This window comes from Carettochelys insculpta, chromosome 7 (genome assembly GCF_033958435.1).
Source record: "Carettochelys insculpta isolate YL-2023 chromosome 7, ASM3395843v1, whole genome shotgun sequence".
In the NCBI taxonomy this organism is placed as follows: domain Eukaryota; kingdom Metazoa; phylum Chordata; order Testudines; family Carettochelyidae; genus Carettochelys; species Carettochelys insculpta.
Window position 1 is genome coordinate 69,609,289 of NC_134143.1, and position 17,676 is coordinate 69,626,964.

The window sequence follows — 17,676 nt, forward strand, 5'->3', positions numbered from 1 at the left end:
AAGGAAGGTTTAGACAGGACATTAGGAAAAATTTCTTAACTGTCAGTGTGGTTAACTACTGAAATAAATTGCTTGTGGTGGTTGTAGAATCTCCATCATTGGAGATACTTAAGAGCAGGTTAGACAAAAATGTAACAGGGATTATATAGATGGTGCTTGCTCCTGCTGTGAGGACAGGGAACTAGATTTGATGACCTCTTGAAGTCTCTTCCCGTTCTAGTATTGTATGATTCTATGATTAAGTGTCAAGAGGTTGAGCTAAAAAGCCAGGCTCATAAGCTGAGGGCTATAACTGGCCCTTATTGTTTGGGGTTCACGCACTGAGGTTGATATGTAATAGCCACTGAGCCACAAGTTACACATACAAGCGGGTAGGTGCCTGAGGACAGTAAAAACAAAATAAAGCGCACATTCTGTGACACACTGTACCTCATCTTAGCACTTCCTTACTTACTATGGTCATAGAATCATAGTAAGTTTTGTACAACACATATCTTGAGAGGTATCATTCTGAAAGTCTTGATCTGTTGAATGGTAATATTCTGTTGGATTGAATCTGCTGTCATTGCATATAAAGTTTTGCTAAGTGAGTTCTACCAAGGTTGGAAGCACCCACAACTGTCTTCACAGGTACAACACTGGACAGGCCAGACAGCATTGGTGGCCCATTAATGGCAATACACCCACTCATAGGGATTACCCCAGGAACTGCATATAATGGAAACCTCTCAGAGAGAGCACGTACACAACAGCAACTGCTTGACTTACATCACAGCAAAAGACCCTTCCAGCCAGCTGGAAGAAGCAATAGAAAGGGGAAGTGACATCATAATTTGGCTTTATTCCTCCTGCCATCCTCTAGTCCCTGCAACTCAACAACCAAAAAAGCACATCTGGAGGACAAAGACCAAACTGGGGAGGTAATCTCTAGCCTTAGTACAGAAGATCTGTGGCCTGCTTGTATTGTCAATCAGGGTGAGATTCTGCTTAATCCAAATCCTATCTAGTCTCGGGAATTGAGATTGTGATTTTACTTTTTATTTCTTAGGTAGCCAACTTTAATCCATATGCTTACTATTATTAATGACTTGACCTCTACCTTTCTGCAATTAATAAATCCATTTCATATTTTTTAAACCTAAAACAATGTGTTGCTCAAAATACAAGGGAAATCTGCTCATGAGCCAGGGTTGGTACATGCGCTCTCCACTCTGAGTGGGCCAGACTGATGCTAAATTTCCACCGGTCAGACTTCTGACCAGGAGAAGATAGTAGAGCTCTGGGGTCCTAGAATGGGAAGCTGGCGGGGGAGAAATGAATGGAGACTCTCTGTTGTTGGCTCATGAGCTGATTCATGTGGTCAGGTAGGTATGTTCTTGCCTGTTCATGCAAGACCTGGAGGAGTTTACAGTTTGGCACTGCTTTACAGTGGGAGAAGAAGCCCATCTTGGTAAGCTAGAGGGCACAAGAATCCCTCAATTCCAGGTTGCACCCTGGGAAACCCATCACACATCTCCTTACTTATGTTGAGATTCTGATTGAAAACTTACTTGCACCCAGATATACAAAACAAAAAAAAAGGAGTGAATAGGAGTGAAACGCTTTTAATTAACAGCCTAGCTAAAATGCCACTCTAATATGCATTTTTGTTTTTATTAATTCACTTGGATTCAGCAGGAATTCCACCAAGGAATAGAGATGAGCAGATGCAAAGGGAAGCACATTAATAAATCATGAGTGTCATTAAAATCTGTAAACTAATATCTTCTGGGAAGGCTTGGCAATTAGTCTCAGGGCTTTCTTGGCAAACAAAATTTTAATAAATCCAAAAGGTCCATGTTTTATAAAATCACCATCCTGTGGAAAGGTCATGGATAGAACAATTAAGTGACAAAACAAATGGACCAGCCAGCAGCTTGACTTGTGGAAGACAAACGAGTTTCATGGAATGGGATAGCTGAGGCAGCCTACCAGAGGAAGGAAGCCAATGCTGAATGCAGGTCTGTGCACCAGCATTTTGCAACATGCAGATGGGAAGGATATAATTAGCATGTCCACTGGGTCACCTTTTCTTGAGTAATAAAACAACTGCTGAGTTTGCACTGTGTCACTGTGCCCCTCCATTGAGCCGTGACACAAGAGTAGCCTTATTGCATGCTGAAAGAAGGAATCGCCTTAGGAATAGGTATGAGCCTACCTGTTCCCTTAGGGTATGTTTACCCAGCCAAATTATTTTGACCTAACAGTCATTATTTCAAAATAATTTTGCTAGCATATACACAATGCAAATGCTATTTTGAAATAGCGATTGGCTTATTTCAAAATAGGTAAACCTCTTTCCACAAGGAATAGCACCTATTGGCCATATTTACACTAGCCCCCTCTTTTTGGAAGGGGCACGGTAATGAGCAACTTGGGAAGATGCCAATGAGGTGCTGCCATGAATCTGCAGCACTTTATTAGCATAATGGCAGCCGCACACGATTCAAAAGCACCGCTTTCAAATTGTGTGCTGCCCATGTAGATGGGAGCCTTTTGAAAGGAGCCCCTGGGCTTTGAAAGCCCCTCTTTCCTAAAACCAAATAGGTATAAGGGGCTTTCAAAGTCTGATGGTCCTTTCAAAAGGCCCCCATCCATACGGGTGGCACGTGATTGAAAGTGGCACTTTCGAATCACATGCAGCCACTATTAAGCTAATGAGGTGCCGCGTATTCATTAGCATCTTCCCAACTCGCTCATTACCATGCCCCTTCCAAGAGGAAGAGCCTAGTGTAGACCTGACCATTTTGAAATAGCTATTTCAAAATAGGGTCTGTGTAGACAGGGAATAGAGCCCAGTTCAAAATAAGCCATAGTGCAGCCAATGGCTCTATTTTGAAATAGGCTATACTGTGTGTAGGTGCTCTATTTCAAAATAGCTGAGGACTATTTGGAAATGCATTTTGTGTGTAGCTGCATTATTTCAAAATAAGATATTCCAAAATCTCTCTTCCAGAATAGCTTATTTCAAAATAGTGCAGCTGCGTAGACATACCCTCATAGAATGTCATAGGGAGAAAAGCAAGCGAATTCCATACAAGTGTATGAAAATTCTAAGAAACATGAGAAAATGTGGTTGTTGCTAATATTTGTATTTCAGTATCACGTAGCAGCCCAAACAGAAAAGGGAGTCTCCTTTTGCTAGGTGTTTGCACAAAGGCTACATCTACAGCCATTTTTTTTGTTGAAAAACCTCAAGGAGGATCCACACTAAAAATGCGTTCTGTTGACACCCTACCCGCAGAACTCAGCACTTTTGTCAACAGCCTTCTGCCCCTCTCCCATAAGGGAGAATGTCTTTCTCAACAGAATCTGTTGACAAAAATGCTATGTGGACACTCCGAGGGTCCCTCTGTTGACAGACGGAGCTTCCGGCTCACCAGGCAGCCCTATCTGCTGTGCTTCCAGTTGGCCAGTCTGTCGAGAGAGTGGCTGGGCAGTCCAGACACCCTCTGTCGACAGAGCGGGTCAACAGAGGGATCCGTTTTAGTTTGTGGCTGAAATCTGTTGAGAGAAGTTTTACCAGATGATAATCTTCCGACAGTAACTTCTGTCGACGATCGCTGTAGTATAGATACAGCCAAAGAGTCTGAGCTGGGCTCTGCACCAAAAACCATACAAACTATACAGGCAAGACAGATAAATGATGACAAGGAAACAAAGGCAGGCAGAAGGAAAGTGACTTGCCCAAGTCCCATCAGTAGCAGCTCTGGGAATTGAATCCCAGTTTCCTGGCATCTTGCAGGGCCAGTCTGGAGGTCCCAGAAGGGCCGTTTGGCCTTGGCATCAAGCTCAAAGGGGAACTCAAATATAGACACTTGTTAATTTTTGATATTTGACAAGTTTTGCCATTTGATTTTATGTGCATTCTTCAATTATTAGTGCATTGGCACAGAAAAAGAAAATATTCAGATTGTCTCACTGTTTTGGTGCCTTATTTTGTTTTCCTGGTCATCATTTTTTATTTTTGTTAAGCTTAAGGTATCCAAAAGCTGGAAGTGGCCCAATCCTCTCTTGAGCTCTGAGAGGGCCTGGCTTCTCACTGAATGGTCTATCAACTAGCCCACGCTACCCTTCTATAGAATTTTTAACCATCCTTTACCATAGGAGTAGAATTCCCTATTACATTCAAAAGGATGGTTCCAAAAACCCACAGAAAGATTTTCTATTACTGTTGGCCATACTTTATATTAAGGTCAATTTATATACAGCATATAAAAGGTTAATAAATGCTTTATAGATGCTATAAGCATGTTGTAGACATGACTACTATATGTTATGGATAGTCATAAGCACCTTTTTGACCTGTTGTACTCTCACAGTTGACTCACTGTTTAGTGAAATATCTATTCATCACTTATTCATCCCTTATAAACAGAACCTTATTATAAAGCAAGACATTGCATACAACAGGGTTTTTCCATAATATTGACTTACAAAGAAATGGCAAAAGAACTAAATATGTGCAACATGAGTAGAATATGGGGAAACAAACTGAGGGGTGGTAGTACATTCTTCAAAGCTTCCCATAATGTTAACATCAAGGAGGCAGAGGAAATATGTGGCACGGCCCATAACAGGTGGCTATGTTGTAAGCAGGAATAACAGGACAAAATGGAGAAAAGAAATATTGAGGCTGATGGCCAGAAGAGTGGAATGGGCTATACAGTCTGTGGTACTGTCTGACTAAAGAAGTGGTTGAAGCTCCAATTCTTGGAACTCAAACTGGACTGGTAAAAGCATGAGGAAAAAGGCCTTGTAGAGAACAACCCTGCTCTGAAAGGAAAATGGACTGGGTGATCTACTACATCTTCAGTCTGGCATAAGTCTTTTGGATTCCTAAGATATAGACTTCTTGTGTCAGTTGCTAACCAAAAGCTCATCCTTATGGCCAAAGATAACCTGGCAGTAGCTAGTCAGAAGAAGAAGGAGAACCCAGAAGAATCTGAGAATGAAATTACTTTACAAATATGCTATCCAGATGTAAGAGGATACCAATATGGTGTAGGAAGGCGATGAGGCTTTGAAGAGAGACAGCAGTGATCATCCCTGCATGCATTTCTACAGTTTCCATCACCTTAGTGCCTGTGAACGACTATATTTTGTCCATTAACACTGCCATTGTATCATTCTGTCCCTAGGCACAATTCCTCTCTGGAACCAGATGTGATAGACTAAAAGGGACTCCCAACATGTCTGCATATCTTCTTAGCTGGACATTTACTACAGCTTATGGGGACTTTTTTCTAAGTATCCTCCATTTTCCTATTCTAGGCTAGCCTGTTGTGGCAGTTTAGTATCATTACAGACCTTCTAATACCCATCATCTCGGTCAGAGCTTTCACCCAGCTGATCTGTTCCCTAATGCAATGCTCAGAATCTGTCTCTCAAAACTCTGCTGGTACAACTGTCCCCTTTTGCTCCACCTTTTTCATGAGGAACCACATTTCTGATGCCTACAGTAAGAAAAGCCATGGTTCAATAAACACAGGTGCTAACAGTCCCCACCTAAACGGACAACTTGACAGCTTTTGTTTCAAAATCACCTTTTAAACTACTAATACTAAACGAGGACTCCAATTGGCTAGTAGCAGTATTAGAACTCTTTCCAGAACTGAGATGGCACATCGACTTGAAGGCCAGAATGGACCACCATGATTATCTAGCCTGATTTCCTGAACGTTGCAGGCCACAGGCCCTCATTCCTGTATCAGGATCTTAACCTCTGGCTTGAGTCACTGAAGTCCTCAAATCTTGATTTGATGTCTGAAAGTTACAAAATCTACCACTTACTCCAAGCCAATAAGTGACCTTGGCCCCGTGTTGCAGAGGAAGGCCAAAATAAAAAAAAAAAAGATCTCGGTTAATCTGATCTGCGGTAAAACTCCTTCCAAACACAAATATGGCAATCAGTTAGATCCTGATCAGTTAGACCAGATGCCATGGAAAGAGTGTTCTGAAGCATCTCAAAACCTTTTCCATCTAGAGTTCCACCTGCAGCTGTTAGGGACATTTGCTAACTTGTAGATGGGCCCTATGCCATGGCAGGAAATTTCGTCATAGCATCTCCTCCATAAACTAATCAAAGTCAGTCCAAAACCAAGTCAGTTGCTCCCCTGCAAAACACACACACGCTCCACTTGGAACACTCTTTCAGAACTTCAGTCCTATGATTGTTAGAAACCTTTATCTAATTTCAAGACCAGACTTAGTAATGCCTGATTTATTTCCCTTTGTTCCTGTGCCAACCTTGGCCCTTAACTTGAATATCTCTTCTGCCTCCTTGGTATTTATCCCACTGACGAATTTATAGAGAAAAACCACATCACCCCTCGCCCATTGTTTTGTCAGACTCAATAAGCCAACCTCCTTAAATCGACTCTTCCCTTGATCTTCCTAGTAGCTGTTCTCTACATCTGTTCCAATCTGAGTCCATCATTTTTAAACATGGAGGAAACTGCATTATTAGATGCATGAATAAAATCCCCTGGAAAACAATGTGTGTTGGAAAGTGGCAACATAATATACATTATTACTTTGGCAATAAAAAGTATATAATGTTACCTCCCTGGCATTATCATCACCTTGTCATAATCTTGTGCAGTTGACAAGTTTCATTTCAATACCAGTTTCAATTTCATAGCAAAGTAAAGCAAAACTGCAATATTCTGTTCAGAACTATACAGCTTGAGAGGGTAGCCATGCTAGTCTGTAGCTTCACAAACAACAAGCAGTCCTGTAGCACCTAACAGATGTATTAGGTCATGAGCTTTAATGAGTAAGACCCAAAGACCCTGTCTACACATGCCCCTCTCTTTCAGAAGGGGCATTTAAATGACATGGATCGGAACTGGTTAATGAGGCGCTGATATGAATATTCAGAGCCTCATGAGAACAAGGGCAGCCAGGCGCGCTTCAAAAATGCTGCTTTCGAAATACAAACTGGCTGTGTGGATGCAGGCACTTCGAAATAAACCCTAGATTTTGAAATTCCCTATTCCCAAAATGAATTGGGAATAAGAAAATTTCAAACTCTGGGGTTTATTTCAAAGCACCTGTGTTTACATGGCCAGTGTGCGTTTTGAAAGCAGCACTTTTGAAGCACAACTGGCCATCATTATGCTAATGAGGCACTGAATATTCTTATCAGTGTCTCATTAACCTGTTCCGATCCATGTCATTTAAATGCCCCTTCTGAAAGGGAGGAACCTGTGTAAACTTGGGCAGAGTATACAGGCATTATGCACTACACTTCTTAGCTCAAATTTAAGGGCTGGAACCCACAAGAAAAAAGGAAAGGAGGGCACCCAAGGAACACCTGGCATAGAGACCTGAAGGCACACACAAAAAGGTGTGATACACCTGGTCAGAACTGGAAAAGATCGCCCAGGACTGGGGATGCTGGAGGATGATCACTAATGGCCTGTGCTCCAAGATGTAGGAGTGGAAGAGGCTCACTAATACTTGCTAGCTCAAAAGATGGAGAACGAGATCCATCTTCTTCGGCATTTCAGATTAGGACCCACTTCTGCTATTGTTACGCAAACTAAGTGGCACCTTATTGTTACAAGGACACCTGGCCCTTTCAGGGTCTGGGGGCTCAGCCTCACCTCTGTCAAATATATTCTACCTCCTATGGGAGGGATTAAGTGGCAATCACATGATCAGCTTCCTGATCCCTGGACTCTTACTCCCACTTATGGCACCTTGCAAGCAGCCCCACTCTGATCAAACTCTGGCTGTGTCCACATAGCATTGCACTTTCAAAAGAGGCACGCAAATGAGGGAAATCAAAAAATGCAAATGAGGTGCAAATTTACATATCTGGTGCCTCGTTTGCATATTCTCCTTTCAAAAGAGCTTCTTAGGAAAATTAGGAATAAGGGTTCCTTTGAAAATGGAGTTTATTTTTGAAAGAGCTGCATCTACACTGCTTTTCTTCTTTCGAAAGCAGCTCTTTTGAAAGGAGATTATGCAAATGAGGTGCCAGATATGTAAATCTGTGCCTCGTTTGCATTTTCAATTCCCTTATTTGCATACCTTTTTTGAAAGCACAATGCTAGTGTAGATGTAGCTTTTGTGTTTAGTATAGTAATAAATGATCTGGAAAAGGGTATGAGCAGCAAGGTGGCAGAAGAAACAAAATCACTCTTACTCTGAAAGGACCCCAATGCCTGCTGTTCCGGGTGGAGCCAAACACGATCACAGACCTTGCTAAAACCAATGAATATGCCATGCTCCCTCTTTTAAACTAAGAGAAAGGAACAGTTAAGCCCCTTTATGTGGTACAAGAAGCTGCAAAGAACAGAAGAACAACCCAAGACTCTTGGCACATCAGGGCTGAATCCATGAGGGCTGATTTTTTCCTATTTTTAAGTGCCTAGTCTGTAGACTTGTCCACACTACGGAGGCTATACTGGCACAGTTACATTGCCATAGTTATGCCGGCATAACCTGGTAGTGTAGACACAGCTTATACCTACACCTACATTCTTCCATCAACACTGCAGCATTTATACAAGGGGATTAGGTCAGCATAGCTAGCTCAGTCATGGATATGGATTCTTCTCTGCCACGACCATGCAGCTATGTCAGCCCTTATTTGCAATTAGCCCGTGTGCATTAAGGAACAGAGAGTCTGGAGAACCAGTTGGGAGCATGAGTGTGAGAATAAGCAGATGGCTTGTGTTTATTGGGCACGGAGCTTATCAAAGTGGTAGACGCTCCATGTCCAAAGCAGACGGCGAAGAGCTACAAAGGGATCTCACAAAACTGGGTGACTGGGCAAGAAGAAAACAGCAGGTGAGATTCACTGCTGATCATTCCAAATTAATGCAGTTTGAAAATCATAATCCCAACTGCAAATCCAAAATAATAAATGGCTAAATTCACTGTTACCACTCAAGAAAGATATAGTGCATAATTCTCTGCAAACACCTGCTCAATATGCAGCCAAAATCAAACAAGCTAAACAGAATGTTAGAAACAGGACAGATAAGACAGAAAACAACCTTACACCACTATATAAATCTATGGCATGCCTGCACTTTGAATACTGTGTACAGCTCTGCTTACTCCATCTCAAAAAACAATATTATAAAATTTGAAACAGTACAGAGAAGGGCAACCAAAAGGATTGGTATGGAACAGTTTCCCTATGTGGAGGGAGGGGGTTAAAAAGACTAGGATTATTCAGCTTGGAAAAGAGATATTGGGGGATATGACAGAGGTCTATAAAATCTTGAATTGTGCAGCAAAAGTGAAGAGTGAAGTTTTATTTACCCCTTCATATAACACATGAACTAGGGGTCATGCAGTGTGATGGCAGCAGGTTTAAAAGAAACACAGTGATGCTCTTCTTCACACAATGCACAGTCACTATGTGAACTCATTGCCATGGGATGTTACAGAGGCCATAAGTATACCTGGACTCATTAAAGAATGAGATAAGTTCATGGAGAATGGATCCATCAATGGCTGTTAACCATGCGGGTCAGGAATGTAAGCTCATGCTCTGAGTATACCTAACCTCTGACTGTCTGAAGCTGGGGCAGGATAATGGGGGGTGGGTCTCTGGATAAAAACGACCTGTTCTGTTTGCTCCCTCAGAAGCATCCAGCTCTGGCCGTGGTTGGAAGAGAGAATACTGGGCTAAATGTACCATCGGTTTGAACCAGTATGTCCGTTTGTATGTAGATGTGAGTGTTCTTGAGTAAAGGAGCTGCTGATGTGTGTTTCTCACCTGTTCATGGAGACAACATTTATGGATTTCTTTTTTGTTAATAAACAAGGTTATACCAAAGCATATACCTAACTCCTATCATTAATTCCTCCTCCTAATGGAAGTAGTCCTCCAAGACCCCAAATACAGGTCAACAACATGGTCCACAGGGACTACATTATTTCTCTTAATCATGGCCAAAGAAGAATACGAAGAACTCCAGGGGGAACGAAACAAACAGGCAGCACAATAGCAGATGAGTTTCAGTTTTGACATAGGCAAAGTAATGCAGATGGGAAGGAATAATCTGAACTCCTCCCTCTTGCTTAATAATTTGGTATGTTGTGCTCACTGCTTATCATGCCAATAAATATCTCGATGTTGGCTGGTGAATCCCACGTCTGTTCTTATACCACACTGATGTCTCTTGTCTTATACTCGGATTGTAAACTCTTTGGGTCAGTCTTTTTGTCTATCACCATAAACACAACTCCTCTTCATAGGTTCTAAATTAAGTAACAATTCAGAAAGGAGACACAGCTGTCATAGTAAACAGAGGAGAAATATCTGCTCAGTACATAGCTGTAGACAAAAAATAGTTTGAGGATATATAAAGAATGAGATAGAAACCACTGAAAATAGGATGGCTGTGATACACTCTCCTCTGTAATGCTGTGTCACTTCGAGTATCCTATCTCAAAATAATCTAGCAGAAATAGAACAGGAACACAAAGGACCAATGAACATGGCTAGAAGATGAGACGCTTCTTATATATGATGAACAAGAAAGACTGGAAATATTTGGAAATAGGGACATGATAGAGATATAGAAAAATAACTAGTGCATTCAGGTGCTCCTATATACCCACTCGTTTTAAGAACAAAGGCACATAAAATGAAACTGATATAATACATAGTTAACCTGTGAAATTCAGTGCCGTAAAATACATCCATGTAGATAATCTGAACTTTCACCGTTACAATATGCAGGGGGAAAACTCAAGTGATATATCTAAAAGTGCTTTGAACCCCCAAGCTTAAAGATATAAATCAACCACTCGTCATATTCTCCCTACCTTAAACAGAAGAGTCCAATGTTCCAAAGAGAAACAGAAAACCAAAATATGTTGATCCTGAGGTTGCTGCAGTGCTGCCTGGGCGTTCTAGTTGAAGCACCTCTTGCACCCATACTCCTTTATAGTGACTGGCCATGACCTACCCCTGGAAGAGGTTCTCAGGTAAGCATCCACCAGTCCTAGGTGTAGCAGCTGTGTCAATGAACAAGTTCTTCCATTGACCCAGCACTGCCTACACAGGGACATAGGCTGGCTTAATTCTGGGTTGCGTGGGGTGTACTTGTTTCGCACCCTTGAGCAACAAAGCTGGCTCAATCTATTTTTCTTGCTGTGACCAGTTCTGAGAGAGCGAAGTCCTGGGTGGAGTTTTCTTGCTCCTTCCTCTGCAGTAGCTGGTGCTGGCCAGAGAGCCAGACATTGGACTAGTGGACCTTGGACCAATCTCTTATAACAATGCCAAGACCCTGGTGTTTTTGGCAAACACTAGATATCACAACGTAAAACCAGACAACAAAACAACCCACAAAAACCTCATCCTGCAGCAACAACTTCTGTCCCACGAGGCTAAACCTAGATATCCCCCTCTGGGAGCTGCAATGTAGCAGAACCACAGTGCTGCTCAGATTTGGCCTGGCCATCTCTATGTCATGATGTGCAGGTTAGGAGTCACTGGGCCAAATGTAAGTTAGTGGCACTGCAACCTTGCATATAGGGCCACAGTGCCACTCACCCAAATTTGGACTAGGGGCCCCCATGCAGTCCAACGGGGAGACAACCAGGTCAAAGCACAGTAGAGCTGTAAGCTTGTAAGTAGTTACGAGCAGAGGAATTACATTCTACACTATGATGCAGACATAGCCGTAGATGCAAACATGGAAATTCTCATCATCTCCAGGTAAACATCTATAAAGGTGGCAAAAAAAATCCATTAAAACTATATTTTGGCAGATTATTTTTAGTAATCATATTTTTGTGAACAAATTTCAGCTTTCTGTGGATTTTCAAAATTATTTTTCATAAAAACCCCTCAAATTTAATCCAAACATGCCAGATGGTAACTCACAGAATGGGGACCTGGGCTCAGGATATGCCACTGCAGGATGAATGAGAGGCAGATTTGCTCTGCATCACATCTTCCACCACACAGTGCTCCCAGCTCACTGGGGAAGAGCCTGACCCAACCCCTTTCATCTCCCTTCCTCACCCAGTAACTTAACTTTCTGAGTCACTATAGGGGCTCGCATGGTGTCAAGTATCGGAGGGGTAGCCGTGTTAGCCTGGATCTGTAACAGCAACGAAGGGTCCTGTGGCACCTTATAGACTAACAGAAAAGTTTTGAGCACGATCTTTCATGAGCACAGACTCACTTCATCAGATGCATCTGATGAAGTGAGTCTGTGCTCACGAAAGCTTGTGCTCAAAACTTTTCTGTTAGTCTATAAGGTGCCACAGGACCCTTAGTTGCTGTTATAGGGGCTCATCTGCATACTTGGCTCAATCTAATTCTTGACCTTCCCCCCCACCCCTCCACTCTCGGATTTGCTCACCGTGGTTATCTTTTTCTGATTTGTCCTCCTTGCTTACTGTTTTTGGTTCTCTGTGTCTTAAATATTGAGTCTGTTCTGGTCTGGCTATGGTCTGAAGAAGTGGGTCTGTCCCACGAAAGCTCACCTAATAAACTATTTTGCTAGTCTTTAAAGTGCTACTTGACTGCTTTTTGTTTCGATAAAATACATAAGTGTGAAACAAAAACAGACACCAAATATTTCCAAAATAAAATGAAAAAATATTTAAAAATTCACAGGGCTTTAGCAACGCCTCTATTCCTTCAGCTGGATGAGGATTAGCATTTGCTTTGACTTAACCAACATCAGACAGCTGGGGTATTAATTTTTGTTTGTTTTTTTTTAAATTACACACAGAACATATTCATATTGATTTATCTGTGTCTGTATTGAGATGCAGCCATTAGAATAGCTTTTCTGTTGCAGTGCAGTTTTTCAATAAAAGCAACTCCTCTTTTTATACTCCTAAGGACTGAGTGGGAATTCAGTGGCAGTTTTTGATGCATGAGGAATGAAAGAATAAGTCCATAATTTGGAGACAAGATTGCATAGTTTCCTGTTCTCACTGCCTCTGAAGTTTTAGTACGTGGCTTACAGCTGTCTCCATAAGAATCCTCTTCTGGAAACAAACCTGATTGCTGGCTATTCAAAGCCAGGATCAAGAAGTGCTATTGTTTGGGAGAGCAGAAGTATCCCATAGTTGCCAAAACATCCCTAAACCCCAGAAAACAGAAACATCCAGGAATCCCGGCACATTCTTATAATGATTAATTCAAACTGTGTGGGTGCTGAGACACCATGATGTACGAGTGTAATATAAACATCCCAAAACAGATTCCACAGCATTAAGTCTGAGTATTTCTCAGCTCATTCTTCCCATTTAACATGCCACTGTTAATAAAGATTTCACATTTCTGTAACAACTCCCCTTGGAGGAACACAAAGCACTTTGCAAGTCCTAAAGTAACCTTTTTATTCAGGGTTTTGCAGATGTGGAAACTGAGGCACCGAGGGCTTGCACAAAATCATCAGGCATATCAAGGGGGATTAGAATCCAAGAGTTGTGACTCCCAATCCCCTTCTCTAATCACTAGATTTCACTCCTGATCAGAACTTGAATCAGAACCCAGGAATCCGGGCTTCTAATTCAATAGTCTAGCTCGGGATAAGCAAACTTTTTACTTTTACATTTTTTGTCCCTTCATTAGCACACTCCCACCACTCCTACCACCAGCTTGTCTAATGGAATCCAAACTGATGGAAATTTTGGCTATGTTCATATGAAAAAAAAGAAAACCCTTTTGGCATGTAGAAGAAAATGAGTCTGTTGAATGTGAAAACTGTATTAATTGGCATAAAAATGTGAATACACAGACATAAAAGCAGTAACATATTTCAAAAATTTTAATGAGATGGATAAAACTGAGACTCAGCAGCCAATTGTGCTGTACTCCCCCGCCACTTATGAAATTTCACAGCTACTTGAGGGGACCCGCCCCCCCCACTTTGCTCACCCCAGTCTCGCTCCAAGAACCCACTTCATGTCATTATTTACTACCTGTAACTATAGCCCTGCACAGATACAAAATTTGTATTCACATCTGCAAAAATGACCTGTGGATATCCACACCTACAATACCCAGGGATATTAAGCAGATAACTGCAAATTTTCAAGGTTAAAGACACAGAATTTGTATCTACACCCATATCTGCAAATCTGAGCTGTGGATATCCTCATTCACATCCGCGGAGGTGGACACCCCCAGATATAACGCAGATTTATGCGGCTCTACCTATAAGCCCCGTTGAAAAGGAGATTGACTGTCCAGGGCCATATTAAAATGGGTTTCATGAAGCAGTCTGCATTTTTAGCGTATCTTCTTTGAAAGCTATAGAACTATCTTGGAAACATTTAGCTTGATCTGATGGTTAATCCCCACCTTCCTCTCTCTGAAAATAAAAACCCACCTCTAAGAGAAATGTCACTATCACCTTTTCGCACAGCTCAAATGCTGCTACAATTTCTTGGCATTAAGACAAGATCTGCTGGCTCGTTACATTATTTATGCAGAGCAGATTGCGTGGTAATTACGCTTAAAGTATAATTACTGTGTCATTTGTACTTGTTAGGTGCAAGGCAAAAGTCTTCCAGGCTTAAAGACCCTGAAAAGTACATGAAAATGGCTGTGTTCCCTCTTAGTTCATGGTTATTTATACATTTGCAGATTACCATGATATTGTGCAATTAGGCTTTAGAGTTGCCATGCAAGACGAGCTGTTTCAAGAGCTATTATGAACAATTAACTTCTAATGCATTAACTGGCTCTACTGCATGGTTAGCTCCCATTTGGTAATACCCCTGAAACCGTCTTGCAAAAGTGACTTTATAATTAAATGAGAGCAATAAAAGAACAAAGATGGCAAAAAGCAAAAAGCATTACATCCAGAAACAGAGTTACCATGGACTGACTGGCAGCCAGGCTAATAATGCTTTGTAACAATAAATGCAACACAACAGGCACAACAGTGTAGCATACTCCCCACACCTTTAAATTTTTTCATTCCACGCAGCACACAAGACACTGAAAAATACTAAGCTCAGTTAAAAGACTCTGTCTTTCTGAAGAACAGGTAGAAATGCACAAATCAAGATCCTGAGCAGATGTCAATTGTCTTGAACGGAGCTGATCTAATTGATATGAGCAAAGGATACAACCCAAATATTTATATGCTGTGTGTAAGCATCTGTATCTACAGAAGTATAACTGTGTGTGCCATGTACGCACCCGCCCACACACACCCATTTATACATGTCATCTATCAGAAAAAAACCTATGTTGTAATTCCATGAGTCTATATTGGGTGCCTATTTAAATTTCCCTGTCATTTCAGAGCAAGATTGCAGCTCAGTCTCAGCAATTTGAATCAGATGAGACGAGTGAGTTCCAATGCTTACAGAAAACACAGCCATTAAATGGTCATAAAAGAAACAGTAAACTCACTGTATGTTGGCTAATCTACCCAAAGCAGTAATGGAAGCAATACATGGGAACTGTGAGCTGAGCCTGGGGCTTGGTCTACACTAGGGAGGTAAGTTGAATGCAGATATGTAATTTTAGCTATGCCAATTGTGTAGCTAGAATCAATTTATCTGCAATCAACTTACCTGGCCATCTACATCTTGGCCATCTTACTCCATGAGATATTGAGGAGTACAGGGATTGACTGCCGACTCCAGATAGTTGGATTTTGAATGTCTCTACCAGGCATGAAATCAAACTCCAGAAGATCAATTCTGACCACGTCAATCTTCCAGATAGCGTAGACATACCCTGGGTCCAGAAATCTGGAACTCCTTGTTCAGTTTCTGACACTGAGTCCACCGTGTGACTTCAGCCATGCTTCTGCTCACGGCCACACCTGCCTGTCTTGCAGAGGGGATCATTGGTGGAGGAGAGGATCAATCGGGATGGTAAGTTAGATGCTGGTACTATAAACGTGCTTCGCAAACAACAGTTCTCTGACATTCTTCTGAGCCAAATCCTACTCCTAACAGAATGAATGGAAGTTTTGCTGCAAGTATCCAAGGGTTCAGGATTTGGGCTGCTATATGACAAATATAGGTTAGGACTAGATGGAAAGGGAAAAGCTCGCTGGGTCAGAAACCACCTTTTTGTTCTGTGTCTGTACAGTGCAGCCCCAACCAAGGCTAGGTCTTCTAAGTGTTATGGTAAAGCAAAATAATAACACTAGCTGACACTAGCTGTAGGGAGATGTGAGGTGGGCTCCCTTGCTTAGCCAAGACCAGTCTCCCTGCCCCTAGGTTTTTTACTGGTCTGATCTGGGTTGGGTTATTAAGTGCCATTTACTATCTCTAATAGGCTTTTCTTCTGGGCTGCTTCATGGTTTACATTACAACAGCACTTAGAGCTCTTGCCAAAATCAGACCCCCAGCCTAGCGCTGTACATAAGCAGAGGTAGCAACTATTCCTGCCCTGAAGTGTCAGCCATCTAAACAAGATAAGGCAGACCCCCAAAAAAGGTAGAGGATTATTGCCAACATTGAACAGCTGGGTAACTGAGGTTCAGCCGTGTTAACGAAGGCCAATGTTCCATCCAATATTTTCCATCCGTGTGCAAAATAAATTGTTATGTGCACCGAGGCATGTGAAATTGTTCACCATCAATAGAAACAGAAAGCCTAGCTGTGGATGCTTTGCTAATCAGCTGGCTGCCATGGAAATATCTCCTGAGTGGCTGCACAAGTGCATAGCTTACAGGTAACACTGGTGAAGGCCCATGATGAATATATGGCAGCGGCAAGATCAACAGCCAGATCTCTCAGGGTGCAGTCAAGTCTCTTAACCAGAACACCACCTGTGCATCCACCTCTTACAAAATCCATCTTACAAGCATGGAATTAGTGAGCCCACAACCAAAGACTTTTACGAGAGCAACTCACAGGTTAGTTCGAATACCCCACATCTTTCCCAGAACAGCAAATTCAGGTTCTCCGAGACTCAGCAGCCCATTTGACAGGAGGTCTAGAAAACTGCTCCCTGCCGTTCATTGTGATTTCTATAATCTGCTTACCTCCACAGCGAGCTTTCAGTAACACTCCCCAAGTTGAAGTCGTAGAGCTTTGTTAAAATGAGAATCACCTGCAGGAGAGAAAGAAAGAAAGAATCTTCCTTTAGATTCTGCAACTGTGTATGTAACGCATCTGATATCACCCAAAGGAGAGCTTAACATTTATCCATTCAAGTTGGGGCATTATAGGATCAAGTCAGTAAAAAGAAAATCATTAGCTTAATGCATCCATGTAACTAGTAACATTTATTTTAATCCTCAGGATGTTTTGCATTAGAAATAAAATACGCCACCAGGAATTTGTTTAACATTGCAAGTTGGCTTCTCTACAGCTGAAGTTGTTCAAGGTCAGGGAAGGAACAAGATGGGCCTTGTTGTCTAGGGACAGGTCTCCACTACTGAGCTAATTTACATCACACAGGGGTGTGAAAGAACCCCACACCCCAAGGTGATGCAAGTTTGGGGCTGTCCACACTGATGTGATGGCAGCACGAGAAACTCTCCTCCCAGTGTAGCTTGTATTTCTCATAGAGGTGCAGTAATTATATCACCAGGAGAGAGTTCTTGCATCAGCCCATAAGAACATAAGAACATAAGAATGGCCATACTGGGTCAGACCAAAGGTCCATCGAGCCCAGCATCCCATCTGCCGACGGTGGCCAATGCCAGGTGCCCCAGAGAAGGA

At 42.0% G+C, this 17,676-nt stretch overlaps 1 protein-coding gene across 2 annotated transcripts in view; it reads right to left on the reverse strand.

The window, feature by feature from the left end:
* The window catches only part of SORCS3 (sortilin related VPS10 domain containing receptor 3), a 477,486-nt gene that overhangs the window by 316,117 nt on the left and 143,693 nt on the right, over window positions 1–17,676 (reverse strand). For both annotated transcript variants that reach the window (XM_074999210.1, XM_074999212.1), the window contains exon 2: window positions 16,995–17,062. In XM_074999210.1, the coding sequence (XP_074855311.1) occupies window positions 16,995–17,062 (68 nt within the window). The remainder of the gene's footprint in view (window positions 1–16,994; window positions 17,063–17,676) is intronic.